At 39.2% G+C, this 24,668-nt stretch overlaps 1 protein-coding gene across 9 annotated transcripts in view; it reads right to left on the bottom strand.

The window, feature by feature from the left end:
- Positions 1–24,668, bottom strand: part of LOC119502886 (collagen alpha-1(XIV) chain-like) — a 209,276-nt gene that overhangs the window by 98,366 nt on the left and 86,242 nt on the right. For all 9 annotated transcript variants that reach the window (XM_037794158.1, XM_037794155.1, XM_037794154.1 and 6 more), the window contains 6 exons: positions 24,480–24,524; positions 23,819–23,964; positions 13,720–13,849; positions 8,865–8,987; positions 7,423–7,572; positions 1,142–1,258 (listed from right to left, as the gene is read on the bottom strand). In XM_037794158.1, the coding sequence (XP_037650086.1) occupies positions 1,142–1,258; positions 7,423–7,572; positions 8,865–8,987; positions 13,720–13,849; positions 23,819–23,964; positions 24,480–24,524 (711 nt within the window). The remainder of the gene's footprint in view (positions 1–1,141; positions 1,259–7,422; positions 7,573–8,864; positions 8,988–13,719; positions 13,850–23,818; positions 23,965–24,479; positions 24,525–24,668) is intronic.

Here is a 24,668-nt window from a genome sequence, read left to right on the forward strand (position 1 = left end):
AGTACAAATGTTAGCTTTATCTCTGTGTGTCCACTGCAGACGCAGGTCTAGTTTAGCATAGCGTAGCACCAAGTTTAGAGGCATTAAAAGTAGGGGTGTGAATCTTCGGGTGTCTCACAATTCAAGTTTGATTATCAGGGTCACGATTTGATCCTAAATCTATTCTCAATCAGTTCATATGCCTTGTTTCCACATAGCTCTGAGTACGTATGCGAGTCAAACAGAAGTTCATTCATTCCTATGGGAACCTACGTGATCTCCAATGTGTTTGCGAAACTCCTCGTTTCACGGTCTGAAATTAGCACCCGCCAAATACGGGTAAATTGTTGGCAGTGGCGTGTTTAAATCAGCAGGAGGAGAGTTAGTAACGTTAGCTTTTAGCAGCCGGTGGGCAGCACAGTCCCGATTGGTTAAATAATGGAGATACTAACGTTAACGGACATTTTCCACTGAGTGACATTATGGTGCATTCAAGCTCTGTTCAGTAAAAATTCATGAAGGTGAATGGGCGAAGGTAAATTCTATCATGATGTGTTCTCTCATAAAATTAAGTTTTTGCTGAGAAACTTGAATAAATCCAGTTGTTTTGAAGGAGATGTTTTCACATCAATATAAAATAGATAATAGAGAGAGAATTATGACCTGTTTAACTTCCTAACACTAGCTCTAAGCAGCTTATAATAATACATAATCAAAACTACTGATGCCAAAACAATGTTTTAAAGTAATTTATTTTTCTAATCATTTGAATTGTGTTTTTATGCAAATAACCACTATAGATGGCAATAACAAAGTACAGCATAGTACTGTGTACCTCGCCATCAGACCGCCTTTCTGACGGGGGACTGAAGCCGTTATATCGCTCTCTTCAAAGCCACCAGACTCCATTCACAAAAACAGTAATTTTACCTCTCAGAACAGAGGAGCTGCTGGTCTACCGCTGCATCCATCGGTTAGTTAGTTTGTGTTATTGTATGACTTTCTGATCTGAACTAACGTGGCATCCATGTATGATGAGATTTGAATAAATAAGGACCACTAAGAAGCTACAGAATGATATAAAAACCTCAAGAAAAACAAATATAATGGACCCGTCCTTTAAGTAGTGACAGACCGCGCTGCTGGATGTTCTTATACTCACTGAGTAGAGACTCGATCATCACTCTGTAGGTGCTGGCGTGTCGTTGAGGCTGCCACTGGGCGCAAAAGCTGGTCATCCTCACCTGGTACGTGTTCATGTTGACCACCCCCAGATACACTGCAGGAAGGAGAGAGAGAGAGACGTCAGTTATGGAGTGGAGCTCACCTTTTCAGTATCTGCATGTGACAGCAGCTTTCACGGCATTCACAAAAACTATGTGTGTTTACATGGACATGATTCAACCGTTTATGAGCCCAATCCCGGTTATGATCATATTCAGGATACCGTGTTTAAATGAACACAGAGAAACCAGATTATGCATGATAAATACTACTGCGTATTGATTGTTAAGGTTAGGCATTGACCTTGAATAGTTAAGGTTAGGACAGGTCGTCGGGGAGCGAGTCTCGCGAGAGTTTTTGCAAGTTTTTGCAGATGTCAGATCAGATTTTGCGGTTTGCGGGCTCCCTTCTGGACACGACCATTTTATTTCCACCCTGACTCCCTCAGTGTAAGTGCCATGCAGTTATAAATGGATCACAGGCACCATCTTTGCCCACATTTGACTCTGACAAAAATAGCGCTGAAGTGTAAAAAACAAAGAATAGACTTCTTCTGAACTCTAAAAAAAGTTCTTGTAAGCTGCTTTTAAAAAATAACAAAACTGTATATAACTGAGCTCACATCTGGGAAACCACACGCCGTCATGTTTCCAGACGACAGATTTTAAAGAGTGCGGCCAGTTGGCTTCGAGGTCACCGACGTGTTATTTACAGACAGAGAAAGAAATGTAACTTCACTGTCAAACAAACCCACACTCTCTCTATTTATGCAGATGGTATGTGTGCACTTTTATTGTCCGACTTTTGAAAGCCTCACTTGTTTTGAGAGACGTACGCACGCATGTTTCTGTGAGTTGGTGATGGACAGTATATTTTACATTCATTACATTCCCCAAACAGAGCGTTCTCCAGTTGAGCCAAATATCCAATCTGCATTATTTTGGAGTCCGTGTACGAATGCATAATGTATCCCTGCGTGGTGTTTATGTAAAAATCTCTGCATGTGATTTAATTACAGGACACGACGGGATTCTTAATTCAGCATCTGAGCAGCACGGTGGGAGATACAATATACACAGGAATAGTTACAGTAATGGGATTACACTGTAACTACTAGGCTTCCTGCAGTAGTCGGTGTTACTGGTGTTACACAGTGTTCTGGAGACACCGATAATATTACTTTTTAATAATTATTATTACCGTCCCCATCCTCGTTTTGCTTTTTTTTTAAATAGAAATAAAACCCATTTTTTATTCTAAGCTAACGAAAACAGAATGATTCTTAGTTTCAGGTGATTATACACTAAGAAAAACATACTTATTATTATCATTAGGGCTGGATATCAGTACTTGATAACTTCAAGGTATCGACCAAAACAACCCAGTACCAAGTAGAATGGAATCTTCTCCAGCCCTTTTTCTGCCCAGACCTAGAAAAAGATGACTGTTTTGCTCGCAGCTAATCACCGCAAGCGTTATTGGATCTATTGCAATGTACAGGAGTTTTTTTCAGATATTTCCTGAGTTTTTTTCAGACTTTTTTCTGAGTTTTCAGACATTTTTCAGAATTTTTTTCAGATTTTTTCTGATTTTTTTTTTTTTTTTAAACTTTTTTTGACATTTTTCTGAGTTTTCTTTTTTTTTTTTACTTTTTTTTGACATTTTTCTGAGTTTTTCTTTTAATTTTCTTTTTTTACTTTTTTCATGACTTTTTTCTGTTTTTTTCAGACATTTTTCGGATTTTTTTTTTTTTTAACTTTTTAAACTTTTTTCAGACATTTTTCGGATTTTTTTTTTTTTAAACTTTTTTCAGACATTTTTCGGAGTTTTTTTTAAAAAACTTTTTCTTAGACATTTTTCTGAGTTTTTTTTGAGAAATTTTTCTGACTTTTTCTTTTTACTCTTTTTGACATTTTACAGATTTTTTTCCAGACATTTTACAGACATTTTTTTCAAGACATTTTTCTGACTTTTTTTTTTACATTTTCTGACTTTTTTACAGCTGGGACTGCCTGAATGGCTCTGAGCACAACATTAAACATTCTGGACCTAACCTTTTCAATCCTAGCAGATATGATGTGTAGTGTTGCTAAAATGCCAATAATAAATAAATAATATAATAGCCGAATGTTACAGGAACAACTGGAGTCCTTTTTGTCCTGAACAACTGTGACGTTGAGCTGCTGTGAGACACTGAAGCGTCCGTCCAATCGTCTCTACCGGTCCAGCGGCTTCATTAACATGCTGCTGAGCAACATGACAGACGCTCCATTCACCTCCTGGGATCCCGCTGGCCTCATATCATCATACTTCTCTTTTCAACTCCACCCATCTCTCATCATCTTTCTTCTTCCTCTCCTCCTCAGCATCTTCAAGTTCAGTCTCCTTCCTTGCTCCTCTCTTTTTCTTTGCCCAACCCCCCAAACTTGTCCTTGAAATCAACCAAGAAGTGCTTAATTGTCATGCAGGCGAAGGAAACTCGACATGTTCGGGCATTAAGCAGACGATTGCATCGAGAGCTCTTAACCGGAGTGGATGAAAGGGTGGAGGGGTGTCCCGCTCAAGGACACTTCTAAAAAGGACACATGGTTTTAGTCGTTCGCTTTGGCTGTCATGGAGATCAAACCGGAGACCTTTCAGTTTCAAGAACAGCTATTTCACCACTAGGCCAGCCCGCGGTGAAGTGGTTAATTATCATGCGGCGAGAGGGAAATCCAGGCTCCCACTCAAATGATTGTACTTGAGGAGCACTGATTGATCCAGCGGGGCCAGACACTCAGAGAGCCTCGGGAAGTGTCCACATCGCCGGTGAGATAACTTAAATCGATTGCATCTACAGTTCATTGCAGGGCTGCGGTGTAATTAGGTGAAGCTGCCGTTTAAAAAGTGGATATCAAGATTCTGACGTGTGCACGTGTTCGGCTGCTTCCCACATTAGATTAAAGGAGATTGTTGGACGGAGACGAGCGATAACGAGGTATATTAATGATCAGCTTTAGAAAATGCCAACCAAACAATTAAAGTTACCGACAACAACATGATCTGAGAGCAGAATTAGTCCGTCTCATGAGAGCTCATCGGGATGTGGACAAAGATGTCGTTTTTCTGCCAGAGGAGGGATGTTTAAAGTCGTGTGTGGCGAGCTGATTTATTTTGGTTAAAGTGAAATTAACTCATCCTATATTTAGATTTTATTGTGTCTTAGAAAAACAGTTTTACTCATGGAAATAAAAAAGGAGTAGACATTCCTATTCAAATCAACGTAGCAGGATGGTCAGAGCAGCGGACATTTTTATGTGGACCTTTGCCAAAGCGACCGTTGTAGAGGGCTTATTTCCATATAAATAGGGCTGTTAATCGATTAGAATATTTAATCGTGATTAGTTGCATGATTGTCCATAGTTAATCACGATTAATTGCAAATTAATCAAATTTGTATCTGTTCAAAATGTACCTTAAAACGGAGATTTGTCAAGTATTCAATACTCTCATTTACATGGGAGTGGGCAAATATGCTGCTTTGTGCAAATGTATGTGTATATTTATTATATTAAATCAATTAACAACACAAAACAATGACAGGTACTGCATTTAGCATAAAAAATATGCTGAAATCATAACATGGCAAACTGCAGCCCAACAGGCAACAACAGCCGTCAGTGTGTCAGTGTGCTGACTTGACTATGACATGCTCCAAACTGCATGTGATTATCATAAAGTGGGCATGTCTGTAAAGGGGAGACTCGTGGGTACCCATAGAACACATTTTCATTCACATATCTGGAGGTCAGGGGTCAAGGGACCCCTTTGAAAATGGCCATGACAGTTTTTCCTCGCCAAAATGTAGCGCAAGTTTGGAGCGTAATTTAACCTTTTTCACCAATGGATTCATTAGGTTTACTTACTTCATATGATACCAGTATCAGACTTTTCTTCTGCCTTTCCTATGGACCTTTGGACTTTTTAAAAACTTTTTTTGGACAACTTTTAGACTTTTTTTCAGACATTTATCAGGGGAGACTCGTGGGTACCCATAGAACCCGATTTCATTCACATATCTGGAGGTCAGAGGTCAAAGGACCCCTTTGAAAATGGCAATGACCGTTTTTTCTCGCCAAAATGTAGCATAAGTTTGGAGCGTAATTTTACCTCCTTGTTGTCCAAGCTAGAATGACATGGTTGGTACCAATGGATTCATTAGGTTTTTCTAGTTTCATATGATACCAGTATCTTCACGCTAGCTTTAACACTGAGCCCGCTACAACAAGTTGTATTAATGCGTGAAAGAAATTAGTGGCTTTAAAACAAATTAAGGACCAACCCCTGAAGGACAGAGGATGGTAAACGTACAGTTTACGGAAATGGAGCCGTAACTACGCCAATGAAAACATAATCTAATCAATACCATCTTCATGGAAACACAACTATCTGTTCTTAATAGCAAAAAGAAAAGTTGGACTGTGGCACTAACGAGGCAGCAGCTGGAAACTCCTCCACTGAAGTCTGTTAAATCAGTAGTTCTGGCTACATCGAAGACGGTCATAATCACATTTTCATGACCGTATCCTGTAATTAGTTGGGAAGCTGCTGCTAAGAGCATCAGATATGAAAGAATTAATGTCTCAAGTGTTTGACTGGCGGCTCTAATTGGTGGGAAAAAAAAAGACACTTTGCAGTTGCATCTGAAAATGTCTCTCCGACAGCAGCTGGAACTGTCACAGAGGTCCAGTGAAAGAAATAGTCTGTATAGAAATAAAGGCTAAAACCGACATTCAGCAGCTGGGCAACAAAACAAAAGAAGAGATGAAGAGTTGATTTGATTGTCGGTGTGATGATTGATGATATTTGTAGTTTATCTAAATTACATTAAAATAAACTTTGTGGAAACAATATCAAGTATTAAACAGGGGATAGTTTCATAAGATTAAATATTACTGCAAATGAGATTTGGGATTTGAGGACCAGTTAATTTTCTTCCCTGTTGTTTCATCTGTGGTTGAAAATCTGATGGTAGATCAGTTTTTTTAAAGCTTCGGCACTTTTGATACTATCGAATGCATGTGTTATATATGTGTTATGTGTTATATGTTCTGTGTAATCTGTCAAATACAAAAAGGTATTTTTTGTTCAGTTTAGTGTTGAAATGTGCAGGTACGCTGCTTTGTGTGAGTGATCTGTATGGAGGATGGAACCTGCCAAAAAGAAATAAAAATTAATAAATAAATAAATAAAGACTCGATAAATAAATAAATATGTCATTAAATGTAGTAAAAATAATATTAAAAATAAATGTAGCCATGAATTGATGACATACATTGATATTTCTGTTTTTATTTTATTCTTTTATTTATTTATCTTTGTATGAATTCCCTTATTTATTTACTCTTCTGTTTAATTTTTCATTTTATTTATTTTTTATTATTTTTGCATTTATTTTTTATTTATTCACTCATTTTTGCATTTATTTTTTTTATTTTTGCACTTACCTTTAATTTGTCTTCTATTTATTTATGCATGGTTTTCCCTTTGCAATTCAACCCTTATTTATTTACTGTTGTTTAATTTTCCCTTTTGTTTATTTATGTATTATTTTATTAATATCCAAATTTATTTATTTATTTTTGCATCTGATTTTTATTGATCTTATACTGTATGTATTAGATGTATGTATTTATGTTCTCTTATTTATTTATGTGTTCTTTTTTTATACATTTCTTTACACATTTCTTTTTACATTTCTTTAGGCATTTCTATCTCAGTATGCAAATGAGGGGGCTGTCACTCAATACATTTATAATACATGCTAAATAAATGAATAAATGAAAAATAAATAAAAAAAGACTAAATTTAAAAATTAATGAAAATAAATACATAAATAAATAAAAGGGGAAATTAAACAGAAGAGTAAATAAATAAGGGAATTAATACAAAGATAAATAAATAAAGAAGCAAATTAAAACAGAAAACAAAAAACATCTTTAATATTATTTTGCTACATTTAATGACATTTTTTTATTTATCGAGTCATTTATTTTGGCAGATTTCGTCCTCATTGGCTCTGAAGGAAAATGAGTGATTTGATTTTTTATTTTTGTCACATAAAGGATGAAAATGGTTTCATTCACAACAACTAAAATAATTAATGGTTGGTGAATAATTTGGCGAAAAAATCATGGAAGCTGAGGAGAAGAGCAGTGAGTCAGTATATTTATTACTTACAGGTCTTGGCCTTCCCTGAAAGCGCCTCGCTGGATCCAGTGGTGTAGGAGGCGATGACCTTGACACTGTAGTCCGTCCCGCTCAGCAGGTTGACGATCAGCATGGTGTTCACGTCCTCTCCCACGAAGGTCTCCAGAGCTGATCCAGGAGCTGCAGAGAGAGGAGGGGGGGTTAGTGAGTTCAGAGATGATCATTAGCTTCAATTCCAGTGAGGAGGAGGGGATGGAAGATAACTACCAGTACGAGTGGAGGAAGAATATGAAAGAATCTGCAGGGAAAATGTGTCCCTGTATTATTTTATTTGTTTCCAAGATATATTTAATGAGAAAAGCTTTCTATTAGGTTTATGTTTAGATTCATTAGTATTTAGAATCAGAGAAAATAGAATAACGGAAACCATTAAAGTGTAATTCCTGTATCCCCTCGGGTAGGAATTTTGCTTTGTGCTGACTTGACCCAAACTGCATGTGATTATCATAAATCATGCCAGTTTTTCGTTGCCAAAACTGAGCCCGCTACAACATAAAAATCATAAGTTGTATTAAAGCGTGAAATAAAATAAGTGACTTTAAAACAAATTTGCATTAACACGTTATCATCACGTTAAGTTTGACAGCTCTAGTAATAATACACATAATCTATTAGAATTTCGTAAGGAACAACTACTGAAGGAAAAGAGGATGGTCAACGCCTTTGAAAATGGCCATGACAGTATTTCCTCGCCAAAATGTAGCGTAACGTTTGCAGAGTTATTTAACCTCCTTCACGACAAGCTAGTATTACATGGTTGGTACCAATGGATTCCTTAGGTTTTATAGTTTCATATGATACCAGTATCTTCACTCTAGCTTTGAAACTGAGCCCACTACAACCTAAAAATTGCAACTTGCGTTAACGCGTTAAAGAAATTAGTGGTGGTAAAACGAATCTGCGTTAACTTTGACAGCCCTACTAATATTAAATGCGTCGTGTGTCCAAATTGCACCAAATTCGACACTGCACTCCCTATGGTCCCCAGCAATACACCCGCCAAGTGTGAAGTATATCGGATGAGCGGTTCTTGAGATATGCGAAGGACACACAAACACACATACTGTACGTATATAGAGACAGACAAGCAGGGATTCCTTGATCCATAATTAGATAATAAAATGAGGTTGGCATGAACTGTCGCTACTTATGAGTCATCTTAACAGCTCTGATGTATGATGAAGATGATGATTATTGGTGTGTCCCAAAAACACTTAAAATGTTCAATCTAACATAAATACATTGTTGTGTATAATAAACAGTGCATCCTCTAGTTGTGTTTAAGAGGACTTTGAGATGAATAGTGTTTATATATTGTGTGGAATCAGTAATATTTGAAATCAATCAGTAAACTGGGGTCTAATGTGACTGACGCAGCTTGTATGTTGTATGTATGTATGTGTGTTGATTACCAGAGACAGGCTGGTAGACGACCCGGTAGCCCATGGTGGGAGAAGGTGGAACGTCCCAGCTGATCCTGAAGCGGTTGTACCATTCCTCTGATACCCGCAGGTTCTTAGGAGCCGACAGAGGAACTGAGGGGAAAAAAGAACAAACATGGTTGTCTTTCAGAGGCTGTAGCAGTAGCACGAGTCGCTCCTTTACAGACTTTATGATAATCACATGCAGTTATTTGAATGCAGTACAAATGTGTTATTTTCACCTATTCTAAAATAGTGTATTTGTATATTTCTGCATACTGGGGTCCCTAAATAGTCTTTAATTACATAAATTGGGTGTCACTGTAAAGCTGAGACTCTTGTGGATCCAATGAGCCCAACTGTATTCATGTGTGATGATGTTATTCCCCATAGGAGACATTTCAAACTTGACCTCACTGTATAAAATTACCTGTGGTGACCTCTAGGATAATCACAGCCTCATGAAACTTTACAGCCACAAACTAGAGACCTAGAGCATTCAGAGGATGGATGACTTTGCTAGCTAGATTGACAATAAGGTGGTTTCTGAGCAGTTTACACAACAGAAGTGCTCGCCATCCAATCGGCAAAAAAATGCAATTCTTGCAGAAATCTCCAAATGTCAAAAGTTTTTGATCCTAAATCACAGCATGGCTTTTTCTAAGGTGTTCCTCAAGGTCTTGGTGTCTTTATGTGGTATTTTGGAGGGATTATTGATCATTTTTATCAATTTTCCAGTGGTAACAAATGGTTAAATGTAGCACCAAATCTGTGTAACAAATGGTATCAACCCAAAAATTGCTGCAGTAACTTATGAGACATAATAGAGCATGGAGATGACCATCATATACGTCTATCATAATGTTCTAAACCATTTAATGCACATGTATAGCACTATGGTAATAAAGAGACGAGTGACATGCAACAAGGACCTCCATCTGGACTAGAACCAGGGACAGGGATGTGAAAAAATAGAAATGAGAGCAAGAAACATTGCGGGAAGATTACAGAAAGAGCGAAAAATCCGGATAAAAAGAGACGAGAGCAAGACAGGAGGTGGAGAGGGGAAGACAGAAAAAGAGACAAAGTAAATGAAAAAGCAAAACAGAAGAAGGTTTAAGGACAGGGAATGAGAGGGAATGAGGGTGAAAAAAGCGAAACAAAACAATCTTTGCATAATAAAATACAACATTGTTATAAAGTAAATCAAATTGAATATCTATTAATTAAATACTTTCCACAGATGTAATTGTCGGCATGTCAGAGTGATGAAAGGAAACTGTCATCACACAGCAGAGAGAGAAACGTATGGTGAGAAAGCTGGAGGGACAGAAACCGAGTTGGCAAGAGAAAGATAATGAGGAAGAGTCAGAGAAGGATAACATTTGATAACACTTAATAGAATTTCAACACTCAGCGCAGTGAGAAATGTCCCTTTGCTGTTACAGAGTGTACAGTTGAATTAGTCTGTGGGAGATATTAAACCCAGAGGAGTTATCACTGACAACCGGGACAGGACTTTAGAAACTAATGGCAGGATGGGATTAATGGTATATTTGATTTTCAACCCAATCTGTGCACTTGCACGCATTCCTAACGTCTCTGCAGTCCGTTCTGTTCCTCCTGATTCAAATCTTTTTTAGTTAACGGGAAACTTTTTCAGGTCTAAATTCCCGCGTGAATCTGCAATCTTAGTAGACTAAGAGCAAAACAACCGATTGCTTGACTAATGGACTTAAGAAATCTTAGTAGACTAAGACCAAAACCACCGATTACTCGACTAATGGACTTAAGAAATCTTAGTAGACTAAGACCAAAACCACCGATTAGTCGACTGATGGACTAAAAAATCTTAGTCGACTAATTGACTGAAGAAATCTTAGTTGACTAAGACAAAAATGATTGATCAGTTGACTAATCGAATAAAGAAATCTTAGTTTAATCAACTAAAACGACCGATTAATAAACTAATCAACTAAAGAAATCTTAGTCGACTAAGACCAAAACGACCGATTAATCAACGAATTGCCTCAGATAGGGCAGCCCTATAAGGTCTAGATATTATTGTCACATTATTGGCTTGGTTTGCTGATGTTACTATCTTACTTTGTTCTCGTGCAACTAACGTCTCTGCAGTCCGTTCTGTTCCTCCTGATTCACATCTTCTTCGGTTAATGGGAAACTTCTTCAGGTCTAAATCCCCGAGTGAATCTGCCGGTCGTTCTGTTGCACATTTAAAATGCTAAACTCCCTCCCATCATTCTCTCCATGTCCCTGAGTATCCATCCCTCTCACCATTTCACCAAGTGAAACCTCCAGATTACACCGGCTCTTCTGCCTCATTTTCCCTCTTCACTTTCTGCGGTCGCTCACCATTAAAAAGCCAATCATGCTCTCTACGTTCAGCCACAAATCCCCCCCTTCTCAGTATGTGCTGCACCCTCGCATGTTCAAATCCCCACGTTATACTCTTCTGTTGCATTATCCATCTTCAGTGTGTCCTCACTAGTCCTGAGAAAATTACCATCGTGCTCTAAACTCTTTCTGACATTCGTCCCACTGTGTCTTCACCCTTCAGGCCTCACGGTAATGAGGAACTGGAGATTTAATGACCAGACCAGTAATGACCAGAGGAACTCTTCCAGCAGCACTGGAACACTTGTAGGAACTCTGGCACCGATTCTGCTTTCTGAGTGCACAAAGTTAGTTTCAGTTTTGCTCAAGGGCTATAGTTCCTGCATCCTCTGGGGTAGGAATATTCAATCACGATATAGGTAAGTCCTGCAGCCAAATCATACAGTATGATCATGTGCCACTGCAGCCTGGTCTCATACACCGTTCATAGCTGTACCTACTAAAAGTAATGCACTGTAACTCATATATATCCTATAAAATCAATCGTGTGTAATCCACTTAATCGTGAATCAGGAAGTATAAAGAGCGGCAGCGTAGGGAGGAGGTCGGGTTGGACGGGTGGGTCAAAAAATACCAGACTTTCACCCAGGAGACTTAAAAACCAAAGACCTACAGTGGTAGAAACATGTTGGCTTTGTAGTGATTGCCTTCCTGTCTATCCTGATTTATTTCCCCGTTTTGCAAGAGCACCCGACACGTTTTGTCTTTCTGTTGAATATACAGAGCAACCAGTTATCTCTCTTTCCGAATTTCAGCTTGGCGTCGTTTGCCGTGCAGCGTACAGGGGGGGCCGAGGATTGATTAACTCCTCCCGACTGGCCGTTGGACAGTCGGACAAAGTGCGAGCACATAAATCGTGAGCTTTGGCTTTACATCGCAAAACGATCTACTCGTACAGTAGTAGCAGGAAGTACACTACAATATTTTTAACATCGTACAGTGTATGTCCAGCTTTACCCTCACTGATGAACAAACTCATCTCTCACTCAAATCCTCCTCTCCTCATCAGAATCAACATTTTTAGAATTAAAAAAAATACAAATATCCTCAGTTTTACACCTGAGAGACATCGGCTTATTATTCATCACTTCAAATCTCCAGATTAAACCGGTCGCAAGATTCAAAATCAAGTCGTACCTCCCTCAGTGATCAACTTATCCATCACATTACCTGTTCTTCTCTTTCTTCGTCCACTCACAACTCTGTCATCCTCTCTGTATTCGCCCCCACGCCTCCTCTCTCTCTGTGATCACCTCAGTGGATCAAACCTTCAGATTATTATTCTGCCTCTTCTGTCACATTATCTATCTTCAGTTTGAGGCTTAAAACCCAATCATCCTCTCTGCATTCCCTGTAACGCCTCCCTCGGCGTTCACCCCATCCCTCATGGGTTCAAATCCCCAGATTACTGCGTCTCCCTCTGTCACATCATCTATCTTCACTCTAGAAAACCCAATCATCCCCCCCCCTCCTCTCAGCATTCCCTGTCGCTCCTCCCTGGGCGATCATCTCATCCCTCACTCTCTAACAGGAACCATTCATCATCGGCGGGTGTCGGAGGCCCCGCCGTTTAAAAACCGCGGAACGTCGTTAGCGTCTGCTAATGTGTGTAATGCGCTGCACGGGGAGACATGATGGGACGGAGTGGAAAGATGAATGGCTTGAATTTAGCGTTTCTTCCTCGCTCACAGTCGAGTGTTTGTTCTGCGATGCGCTCGGCGGCGAAGGAAATCATTAGCCTCTCGCTGGTGCATTCTCAGCAGCCATCAGTCACATTTAACAAAAGGGAAAAGAACGCTTCCGACATTTTTCTGTCTTCAGCTCCACGGTAAAGGAAATGGATGTTGAACATCGAGCTACCAGGACGGGTTGCAATCTCTTTTAACTCCCCTGAAGTTGTGTTGAATGTAATGAGCCGCACAGAGACGGAGGGAGGGTGGAGGTGGAAAGAAAGCAAAGTGCTCCTCTCTACTGAGTTTACATTTATTTATTACACAGCTCTTTTAAATACTCAATTCTGATTGGTCAATCACGCCGTTCTACGGTCTGTTATTTCGTTATAGCAGACCGTTGTTATGTATAACAGACAGTTGCTATGGGCGCAGTTCTGATGTCGGACTCTGGAGGACAGTTTTTGTGTCAAATTATTAATTTCTTAACTAAGTAGCCGTGTAATAAGCGTGATAATGTACAGCTAGCCGGTCATTGTTGTGAAATAAACCCCTGCCGCATCGCCCTGTCGGGGTTTATTTCACCAGCTCGCTGTACATTATCCCTTACTGACTAAAATGACTTTAATTTTTAGGGTGATGACGTCATACAATATGACGACAGACATTCGAAGCTTCACTGGAAAACCTCAACAGAAGCTTTGAATGTAAATAAATGACATTCGGTAAGACACTAAAACCAAAACATGAATATGACTCACGTGTTCGTCCCATTCGCGACGCCGTCGGCCCGTCTCCTTCAGTGTAAACAGGAGTGATGGTGATTTTGTACTCTGTATCCGACAGCAGAGGCTGCAGAACCAGGGCGCTCTGACCCGAGGGCACCGTCCTCTGCAAGCAGAAACAAATTAAGAGTTTAAAATTAACATCCAGGTGTCAAAATGTCCATTAGGCAAGACACTGAACCCCAAATTGCTCCCGATGGCAGTGTTGTAGTATTCAAGATCGGTCTTTTCGGTCTCAAGACCACCATTTGAAGGTCTCTGTGTCGTCTTAGAATCAATCGCATTTTTACTCTCGTCTTGTCTCAGTCTTGGACGAAGAGGACTCTGGATTTTATTTCAAGACCACAACTGCGGGGACATCACTAAATTACAGGTGCATTGTCAGATTTATTTGTTAACATCATTACTGTGATTGGACGCAAAACTTCCGGCTTCAAATGCAATAACTTGACTCTTTTCTAAATTGACATTTTTGCTACCGTTAACGGCCGTCACCCTTCCACGCCCTCCTTCACACGCACTGCAAGACAGTGAACACCAGAGACAGGAGAAGAAGCAATTCTTTGGTAATAAAACCTGGCTACCTAAACCACAAAGTGTTATTCTGCAAAAACAGCGTCCAAAAGAAAACATTGTAAATTCTGCAATGCAACGCCGACTGAGACGGCTGGGAGCACGTCACACTTTTATCGGCACTTAGAAAGGAAACATATAGAAAGGTAAGTGTAAGTGACGCTAGCTACAAGCATATAACTAACAGAATACCTATCAGATCACACACAGAGTAGTATAGTTCATATTATAGTTGCATTACAAAATACAACTTGGATGTAAACTAGTTGTGTACTCAAAGTTTATTACTCTTACATTTAAAGTATACTTAAAAGCACACTTTTATAAACTGAAAGGTTGGCCAATTTAGTCTCAAGAAGTATGGAAGCAGTACACTTACAAGTTTACTACTACTATATTGATATTAGTATACTTATTACATAAAGTATACTTGGGAGTATACTTGAATATACTTAAGTTTACTTTGTAAAATAAATTTGAAGTTCATTTATTTTTTGTGATCCTTTGGGATTCTTGAATGAACTAAAAAAAGCTAATTAAGTTTTCATAAGTACTAAAAAACTGTATTAGCCTTTAAATGGAGGTGAGGCACTGCGAGCTACTGCGGTGAGGTGGTGAGGTTTCAGGTGCTGCAGAGGTTAATTGTGTGCAGGTTTTCTTCCTCACCTGTCTGTGAACTTGGCCTTTTGTTGAAACTGATCCCTAAATGAGTCATCCGTCCAGGTGAGGCGCCGCTCTCACGCTGGAGAAACACTAATCTGCTTCTTCAGCCTGCGGCCGTCTTTACTCTCCTCATATTTGCTTCCAACTCTTTCTTCTTATTCTTCTTTTGTTTCTCATTCTACATTTGCTGTTGTTCATCAATTATAAGTGAAGATACTGGTATCATATGAAACTGGAAAACCTAATGAATCCATCGGTACCAACCATGTCTCACTAGCTTGTCACAAAAGGAGGCTAAATAACGCTCCACACTAAATTTTGCTGAGGAAAAACTGTCATGGCCATTTTCAAAGGGGTTCCTTGACCTCTGACCTCCAGATATGTGAATGTAAAAATTGTAATTTTCATTAGGTTTCGCATGTAATGTAATGACGTCATCACGGAAGTACAAGATGATGCGAAAGACTGAAGCCTTAGCTGACTGCTGCAAGAAGAAATAATGCTCCAGCTATTATTGTTTTTATTTTACATTAATTTAAACAGGATCATGCAAACGACGATCTCCCGCTGCCGCCCCACGGGAGGTTCGTTTTTAAAGGGTTAAAGGAATTAATTCGACCCTTTTAATTTCCAATAATAGATATATACATACATTTGCAAAAAGCAGCATATTTGTCCTCTCCTATGTTGATAAGAGTATTAAATACTTGACAAACCTCCCTTTAAAGTACACTTTGAACAGATAAATAATGTGCGAGTCATTGTGATTAACTACGGACAATCAATGCAATTTATCAAGATTAAATATTTTAATTGATTTACAGCCCTGAAAACTGAATATCTTTGGGATTTGGACTTTTGGTCAAACAAAACAAGCAGTTTGAAGATGTCACCTTGGTTTCTTGTTTAAATAATCATCAGATTAGTCGATGATTAATGTAATCTTTAGTTGCAGCCCTAACATTTTGATGGAAATTTATATGTACTGTTATATTGTGACAGGAAATGCAATTCACAAACTGTTTGAAAATGAAATTACCACATGGCAATGTCTGTTTTAGCCGATATAGTAAATTAACTAACTGACAAATTAAGGTACTTCACGCATCACTAAGCAACTGGAGATATCAGAGGGAGAGAAGCCAGAGTAAACACTAGAGCAACATTTCTACTGTCAACAAACAGTATATATAGTAATATCAGCCAACCCTGGTTAACTGGAAGTCATTTATCAATCAGAGACGTGTTCTCTCTGTGTTTTTTTATCTATCAACTTGGATGTTCGGAGGGTTTTTTTTAGCTGCTCGACACTGTTTTTACCTCCAGATAAACGGTGTTTACGGTTGTTGGATCAATCTTTGGTGTAAAAGGTTGAGTTGTACGTGTGCATGTAGACAACTTCAGTCTTTTCATTCCTCTTTTTATCCCTCTCTTCCACCCTCTTTGTCTCTGTCTGTCCGTCTGTCAGCCTGGTTTGCATTCTGAGCATGTACAGTCTAGCCCGGCTCCGTCCACAAAACCGCCACTTCCACCAAAAAAAAGTCCACGTTCTCCGACGTGCCAGTCAGACAAACACTGCAGGCCTTGACAAATCAATTCCAGCCCAGTATGATGAAAAAGGCAGCAAGTCTCCTAAACTGTCACAGAGCCACACAGTTGGAAGAAACTCTTTTTTTACTCCACTCTGTAAATGCAAACATGGTTTCATAAAGTATTTATAGGATTCAGAAACCCAATCTAGTTTTGACGGAGGCTATGTGCAGGCCCAGAATATTAAGTTTGATCCGTCTGAGACTTTGCTGGAGCTACAAGGCAAACTGCATGGGGAACACAGTCAAGTACGCGGGTGATGGGAGTCAATTTAAGGTGACTACTTATCTACCAGTAAGAACATCAGCTAAAGTGCACTGCGTCCCAACAAACGCCACTCCAAAAAGAGAAACCAAACTTTAACGCTTCCCTCTAACTGGAACAAATTTAAAGAAAACACGGCATGAAACATCATGTGAGACACTTTCAGCTGCCGTTTAATCCATTAAAAAGTCCAGGGAGCACTCTGGACCAACATCTACAACGGGTGGACACCTCGACTTAAGACCAGTACAGACCCCGCTAACTCAATAAGGACCACCAGGGGCTTCCCAGTGGGACTGTCTGAACATCCAGCCAGGTAGCCACGTCACAACGAGTCATCAAAACCATTCAGGATGTTCTCAATACTATTTGATAATCACTGGGAACTATTCGATCATTCTTTGAGGATCGCTGGTAGTAACGTTACTACCACTACTACACACGACGGTTAAGACAAGGGGAAATATATAGTTTTAAGACGAGACGGTAGTCGCATAATCTATTTGATTTTTATTTTAGGGTTGTCAAAGTTAACACAATAACAACACGCTAACAAATTCATTTTAACGCCACTAATTTCTTTAACGCATTAACACAACTTGTGATTTTTAGGTTGTATCGGTTGTATCAGTTTTAAAGCTAGAGTGAAGATACTGGTATCATATGAAACTAGAAAATGAATTTATTGGTACCAACCATGTCATACTAGCTTCACAAAGGAAGCTAAATAACGCTCCAAACTAGCACTACATTTTGGCAAGGAAAAACTGTAATGGCCATTTTCAAAGGGGTCCCTTGACCTCTGACCTCCAGATCAGTGAATGTAAACGGGTTCTATGGGTACCCACGAGTCTCCCCTTTACAGACATGCCCACTTTATGATAATCACATGCAGTTTGGGGCAAGTCATAGTCAAGTCAGCACACTGACACACTGACAGCTGTTGTTGCCTGTTGGGCTGCAGTTTGACATGTTATGATTGGAGCATATTGTTTTATGCTAAATGCAGTACCTGTGAGGGTTTCTGGACAATATGTGTCATTGTTTTGTGTTGTTAACTGATTTCCAATAATAAATATATACATACATTTGCATAAAGCAGCATATTTGCCCACTCCCATGTTGATAAGAGTATTAAATACTACATTCATTTGCGATTAATCACGATTACCTATTTTAATCGGCTGACAGCTCTAATGAGGATACTTAGAGGATACTACATTGGTGAAACAGCAAGCAGAGAGACTGAATGAACATCAGAAACAGACACAAAATGTACTGGGAAGGGGTTCAAAGGTCATCAAACAGGAGCGTGGATCGTATGAAGGATGGCAAAAAACACTTGAAGGCAGGAGCTGGATTCTTTTCCAGAGTTGAATAAACTGACAATCTGTGACAGAAGGAAGAACTTTTTAATCCTCCCCTTGACGACGTGTTTAGCTCCTGAACAACATGTTGTTGCTGAGCAATAATAGCCGAAGCCCTGTTTACACACAGTGGAATTGCACTTGATGCCCTGCAGCTTTGGTTTATTGGACACTGAACGAAGCCACACGGGGAAATAACGGAGCTTCACCGAGTTCAGCATCACAGCTGTGTGTGGACAGATGGCTGCAGAGTCGAGTCGGCCCACGGCGACGACTGGTAAGACGGGGGCAGAGCTATGTGAACGGGCATAACCATTAACTTTATATTTATAAGCATGTAGAGAGCTGAGCGTTGAGTGTGCTCTAAAGCTGCAGTAATCTTTATTTTTACCATTAGGGGGCAGAGGAACTCCAAAAACACGGCGCCAGACACAATCGTGACTTATTATCACCTTATAAAGTTGTTCTGGAAAACTATTCACAAGCTTATTTCCACATCCAGCAAACACAGAGTCAAATGATCATCTCATTGGAGTTAAGTTTGTGTCACCTGATGAATTTAAGTCCAATATTCTCTCTCTTTTTGCTCTGTATTTGGTCTCCACCACCGCCTGAAGGAAGGTGGTGGAAGTGCATTGCTGCACTTTGCTCCACTTTGTTCACCAGCTAGTCTCTAACTGAGTCTGTCTGCTGTTTGCTGCTGAGTACGTAGTGTTCAGCGGGTTTATCAGACAACACTGAACACTGAAGCAGACAGGAATAACTAGAAGAGCATTAACCTTTAACATGACATGCAGTCATTAGATTCACAGTTCATCTAAAAATATTGATTAGTAAGCTTACTTAGTTTTGCACAATATGTCCCCTTTAAATCAGGTAAAAGAAGATGATTCAGTTAGTAGGGATGTCACGAGAACCAATAGTTCGGTACCAAGTCGATGCCAGAAATCAGAAAATGTGACAATACTCCGCAGTTGCCGGGGATCGATGCTCGAGACTAACTGCGTCCCGTAATCCCAAAGACAATAGAGAGCTAGTTAGCATTAGCTGTTAGCTCTGTGCAGGACTGTGCTGCTTATCGGCTGCTAACAGCTAACGTCAACTAGCTCTCGTCGTGCCGATTTCAACACGCGAGGTGCCATTGATTTACATTATGCTGCTTTCAGGCTCTATTCAGTAAAAGTATTATGCAAGATAAATTCTAACGTTATCATGATGCGTTCAAATGTAATCTTGTAAAATGTATTTTTTTGGCAAGAAACTTGAATAAATCCAGTAGTTTGAAGGAGATGTTTTCACAGCAGTATAAAATAGATATAGGGAATTATGACCTGTTTAACTTCCTAACAGAAACCAGTATGTTAGCGGTAATAAAGGAGTGGATGTTGAGGTACATGGGATTTATTGTTTTACTTTAGTTTTTTACCGTGGTATCGAATTGGTATTGAGAATTGTGGAATTTTGGTACCAACTACTAAATTTCTAGTATCGTGACATCCCGACCAGTTAGTGCATCTATCCATCATGCACTGGTTAGGATGTATGTTGCATCTCATTACTGTATCCAAGGTTTTTAAAACCTAACAGAGCCAAAGGGAGACATAGTTACAGGGGTCAAAGGTCACAAGGAAGCCAAGAGAAGCCAGACTCGAGCAGTCTTGTTCTGGATTTCCTTTAATATGTTGAACACCTTTTTTCTGTCTGTTTTTATGACTCTGAGCTGGTTTTAATTATGCTTGAAAAGCACTTTGCATGAAATTGCTGCATATAATCTGTGATTTAATTAAATTTTATATAATTTGGTTACTGAGCCGGCCACAATTTTATGCAAGTTATTAACAGTTTAAGACCAAATTCCATCAGTGGAGATGAAGTGGGATAACTGCCGTCCAGAAATCATTTTTTTAGTGGCTGGTGTCCCGTCCCTCGGCAGCCACGAACCCACAGAGTGAAGCTTGCTTTGAGCGACGCTGGAGAGGAAGCCTGCCAGTTTGTTCCCCCAGCAGATAGACATCTAAATGGCAGCTAGTGAGTGCAGCACTTGGTGATTCATGACCTGACCGGATTGCCAAACAGAGCCCACAGCTGTTCACACTTTGATAAGAGATCTCATTTAACAAGCCGCTGGCGCGAGCAGCTGGCGGCTCTTTATTGTCAGGATGAAAAGGCTGATGTGGGACCTGTGGCCAACGTCGCCCGCAGACACACGGCGGATACCGGTGTGGTTACGCCACAAACTCACACACACTAATACACACCTGTCAACTCAGACTCTCTACCATACGGGTATTCTTTAGAGGTATTTGACACCTGACATACGGTACACATCCTACCATGGAGTTATATACCGAAAACAAGGACGCATCTTTAATGTCACACATTTACTGATGAGGTTTGGTTACTACAAGAAGACAAATAAAGAATAGTCAAATAATTTAACATGAGATGATGATTAGCAGAAAAAATCCTAATTATTTAAAAGTATGTGTGTGTTTTATTTACTGCCATGACCTTTTTTTGTGATCAAATTTTATTTGTTTTAAAGATTTGCATTGGAAATTATTAACAAAAATCATGCATCATTCAAAACAAAAAAAATCAATTGAAAAAAATAAACCAAAATAAATTAATAAATAAATAACAGATTGTAAATTGATTATTATTTAATTTTATTTATTTTTACAATTGATGTTTTGTTTTGAATTATGCATCAATTGAAAAAAATAATAATGATAATAAATAAATACAAAATAATAATAAATTGATTATTATTTCATTTTTAAATATTTTTTTTATTGATGTTTTGTTTTGAATGATGCATCAATTGAAATGAAATAAAAATAAAATAATAATAATAAATAAATAAAATACAAATAATAAATTGATTATTATTTTACTTTTATTTATTCTTTTCAATTGATGTTTTGTTTTGAAAGATGCAATAATTGGAAAAAAAATAAAATAATAATAAATAAATTATTAAAATTAAAGCCATTTAATAAATGTACCCCCCAAAAGAAAAAAAAACAAAACAAAAAATAGCAAGAATTTATTGCAATGAATTAGAGTTGCATGACAGTTTCAAGTTTCAGAATCAGTTTGGGGGTTGGGGGCTTCAAACTGCATTGAAGTCTATATAAGATCATCAGGTTTCTTTTCCCAAAAGGGGGCGCGGCCTTGACTTTTTGCAAAGTACCCGTATGTGCCGGTCTGATGTATAACTGTTTTGTTATTTTTTTAAATCTCCACAGATTGTGAAACTGATATTAAAGAAGATATTTAGTTCATGATTTCACTTCACATGACGCAGGTTTACTAAACCACAGACGTCTTTACTTTAACTTTGGCACTTCGGGCCGTCATATCAACATCTATTTAGCATCTTAATGTCTGCCTGTCAACAACACGAGTACACACACACACAAAGTGAGTTTCCACCAATGTTTGTTTTCTATAAAAGTCTTTACTTCCCTCTCTGTCTGTTGTGGCTCATTAGTGTGAAGACCTGCCATTCTCTCTCTCTCTCTCTCTCTCTCTCTCTCTCTGGTGAAACAAACTCTTTGAGGATCCGCCACTGTTTTCATCATCATTATCCTCCTCTCCCTCTCTCTCTTCCTCTCGACTCCACTCTGAAGGTCTGCCATCAGCTTCAACAACACAGTCTTTGTCTCCCTCGCTCTTCCTCTCCGTGGAGGACTTTTTAATCTGAAGGCCTGCCATCATCTTCATCATGAATCTCCCCTCCCTCCACTGAAGACTGACACATCGAAGGGCTGGCTTTGTTTCAATCAACGTCTTCCTCGACAAATCGTTTACTGTCCAGCTTACGTACAGTGACAGTCTTAGACTCTAACTCCAAACTTTCCTACAGTTATTAAACAGTTATTACAACCGTTGACTCTCACAGTAATTACCCCCTGTGGGCTTAAAATGGACTCTGAAAGCGCTTCAGAAACCCGACCAAAAAAAACTTCATCAAAACATCTGAAGGAACTTCTCAAAACAACTCTGCAGCATAAAAAACCTTTCATACCAAGCACAGATTTCCATCCCAAAACTTTGCAGGGAAACTTATAAACTCTGATTTTATGTGGAAATGTTGACCAAAGAAATCATTTGTTCCAAGTGATGACATTCCTCCAGGTAGCTTGCTGTCAAAATAGGGTCTAATCAATTTGGTTTCTCAACACCCCAAACACTGCTACGACTACCTCAACAACCAAATAAAGGACAATAAGTGGCCAGTGGGCGACCTCCAGGTCTGAGAAGTGAAGCCAAATGCTTAAGTGTCTTAAACCTGCACTCTTTCTACCAGCCAGCAGGGGGCGACTCCTCTGGTGGCTAAAAGAAGTCTGATTGTATAGAAGTCTATGAGAAAATGAGCCTACTTCTCACTTGATTTATTACCTCAGTAAACATTGTAAACATGAGTTTATGGTCTCAATCGCTAGTTTCAAGTCTTCTTCAACACAGCATGATGTTCATTTAGTAAATGATGGTCCCATTTAGAGTCAAATAGACCATAAAGCAGGGGATGCTTTAGGGCGGGGCCACCTTGTGATTGACAGGTCGCTGCCACGGCGATGTCCGGTCTGGGAGTTGTCCGTGTTTTCGTCTTACAACTTTAACCCTTTCACAGTGTGTTTTCACTTCATCAAAGTTAATTATAACATTTTTGGTCTTATTCAGCGTTCGGTTGTTCTTAGCTCCACCCTCTCGTGTCACTTCTGGTTGCAAAAAACCAAGATGGCGATGGCGAATATTCTGAACTCAAGGTTTCAAAACGGCAGTCCACAGACCAACGGTGACGTCAAGGTGACTACGTCCACTTCTTATATACAGCCTATGGGTTTGGCTTGAGATCGTCCAGCAGCTGGGATACGATGAAGATGGTAATGTAGCTGATATGCACTTACTTAACGTTATATGTTTGCCACGGGATAGGGTTAGCCACAACAGCTAACGTTAGCATAAAATTTGGGGTCTGATTAGTTTATGTATTTATGTATTGTTTATGTATTGTGTAGTTAGTGTAAAATACATTTTTTTTTGTTGTTTTTGTGACAAAAATGCAAAACACTGCAACGCAAATAATTCGCACCGGACCTGGTGTGTCATGCGGAAAATTTGCCTGCAGATTTTCTGTATTCCCGCACCGCATTTTCGCATCAAACCTGTGAGAAACGGCCTGAAGCTTCGGTTATGCTTTCAACAAGGACGGCTGCACGGACATGAGCAGACGTGGCATCGTGATGAGAAAGCGTTTGCATCTTTTATACTCTGTGCGGGTTTCTTCTCGCAGCAAACTGGCATTCTCAAAGCTCCTCAAAGTTCTCGATTTTCGTCCATCCGTGTCCGCATAGTAGTTTGGTTTGCGCGGACTGGCGAAAATCTGCTTTAACCCACTCCTTATATTCAGTATGTTCTAAACAATAGTCACTTTGCCAATAAATCACTATACAAGCTCCTTCTGGTGGAGCTTCAGAGCTCTGAAGAGGTGACAGCAGTACTGTACATGCATAAGGAGCCGTACACACGAGAGAGTGCAGAACAGTCTGAAGTTATAAAGCTGATCCTCACGAAACAAATCAAACACCGTCTCTGTGTTTCCGTCTCACCTGCTCCTCTGCTCGGTCTCCCTTGGCGCTGATGTAGCTCAGTCGATAATGTCGGACGTTCCTGGTTTCCACGGGCTGCCAGGACACCCGCATACTGAAGGTGGTTTCTTCATCGATCCTCATGTTCCTCACCCCGTAACGAGGAGCTGGAGGATCAGACGGAGTAAAAAAATAAATCACGCTGCAGGTCACCGAGCTACACATCAACTCACTGAAGCACGAAACTAACAGTGTGATTCATCTTATATCAGACAAACCGATCATATCAAGATGTCGTCTTTTTGGCATTTAATTTACTCCCGTTTTCAACTTCACATCTTTTCAATGTCAAAACTTTTACCAGGAAAGTTTGTGTGGAAATAACATCCGACAGCCTTCATGATGGATGATACACCATCCATCTAAAGACGCCAAGGAAACAGCACCAGATAACTTGTAATCAGTTGTTTGCTCTCTGATATGTTCTTAATCTTGAACCCTGATTCTTCCTTAACGTAAGTTTTATTAAAAGCTCTAAAAACTTTGTCTATTACATACACACACATGATGTAATATTACACATAAATAACAAACAATCCAAAATAAGAAAGAGGTAAAGGGAGGTGGAGAGAAAAGACGGAACAAACACAATTCATCACAACAGCTGGAATGAAATATTTACTTGCTAAGGTGGTGGTCTTCGTAGCGATCGTGGTCGTTCTTTCAACTGAAAATGAAAAAAAAAAAAGATTAAAACAAGTCATAGAGATTTAATAAAAAGTTTAAAGGATCCTCTGATGTTTGTTTCAATCTGGAAAATAATATCTAAATTATTTTGCAATGTCCATTCTTTAAAAGTCACCAGAATGCA

Source organism: Sebastes umbrosus, chromosome 15 (assembly GCF_015220745.1).
Source record: "Sebastes umbrosus isolate fSebUmb1 chromosome 15, fSebUmb1.pri, whole genome shotgun sequence".
Classification (NCBI taxonomy): Eukaryota; Metazoa; Chordata; class Actinopteri; order Perciformes; family Sebastidae; genus Sebastes; species Sebastes umbrosus.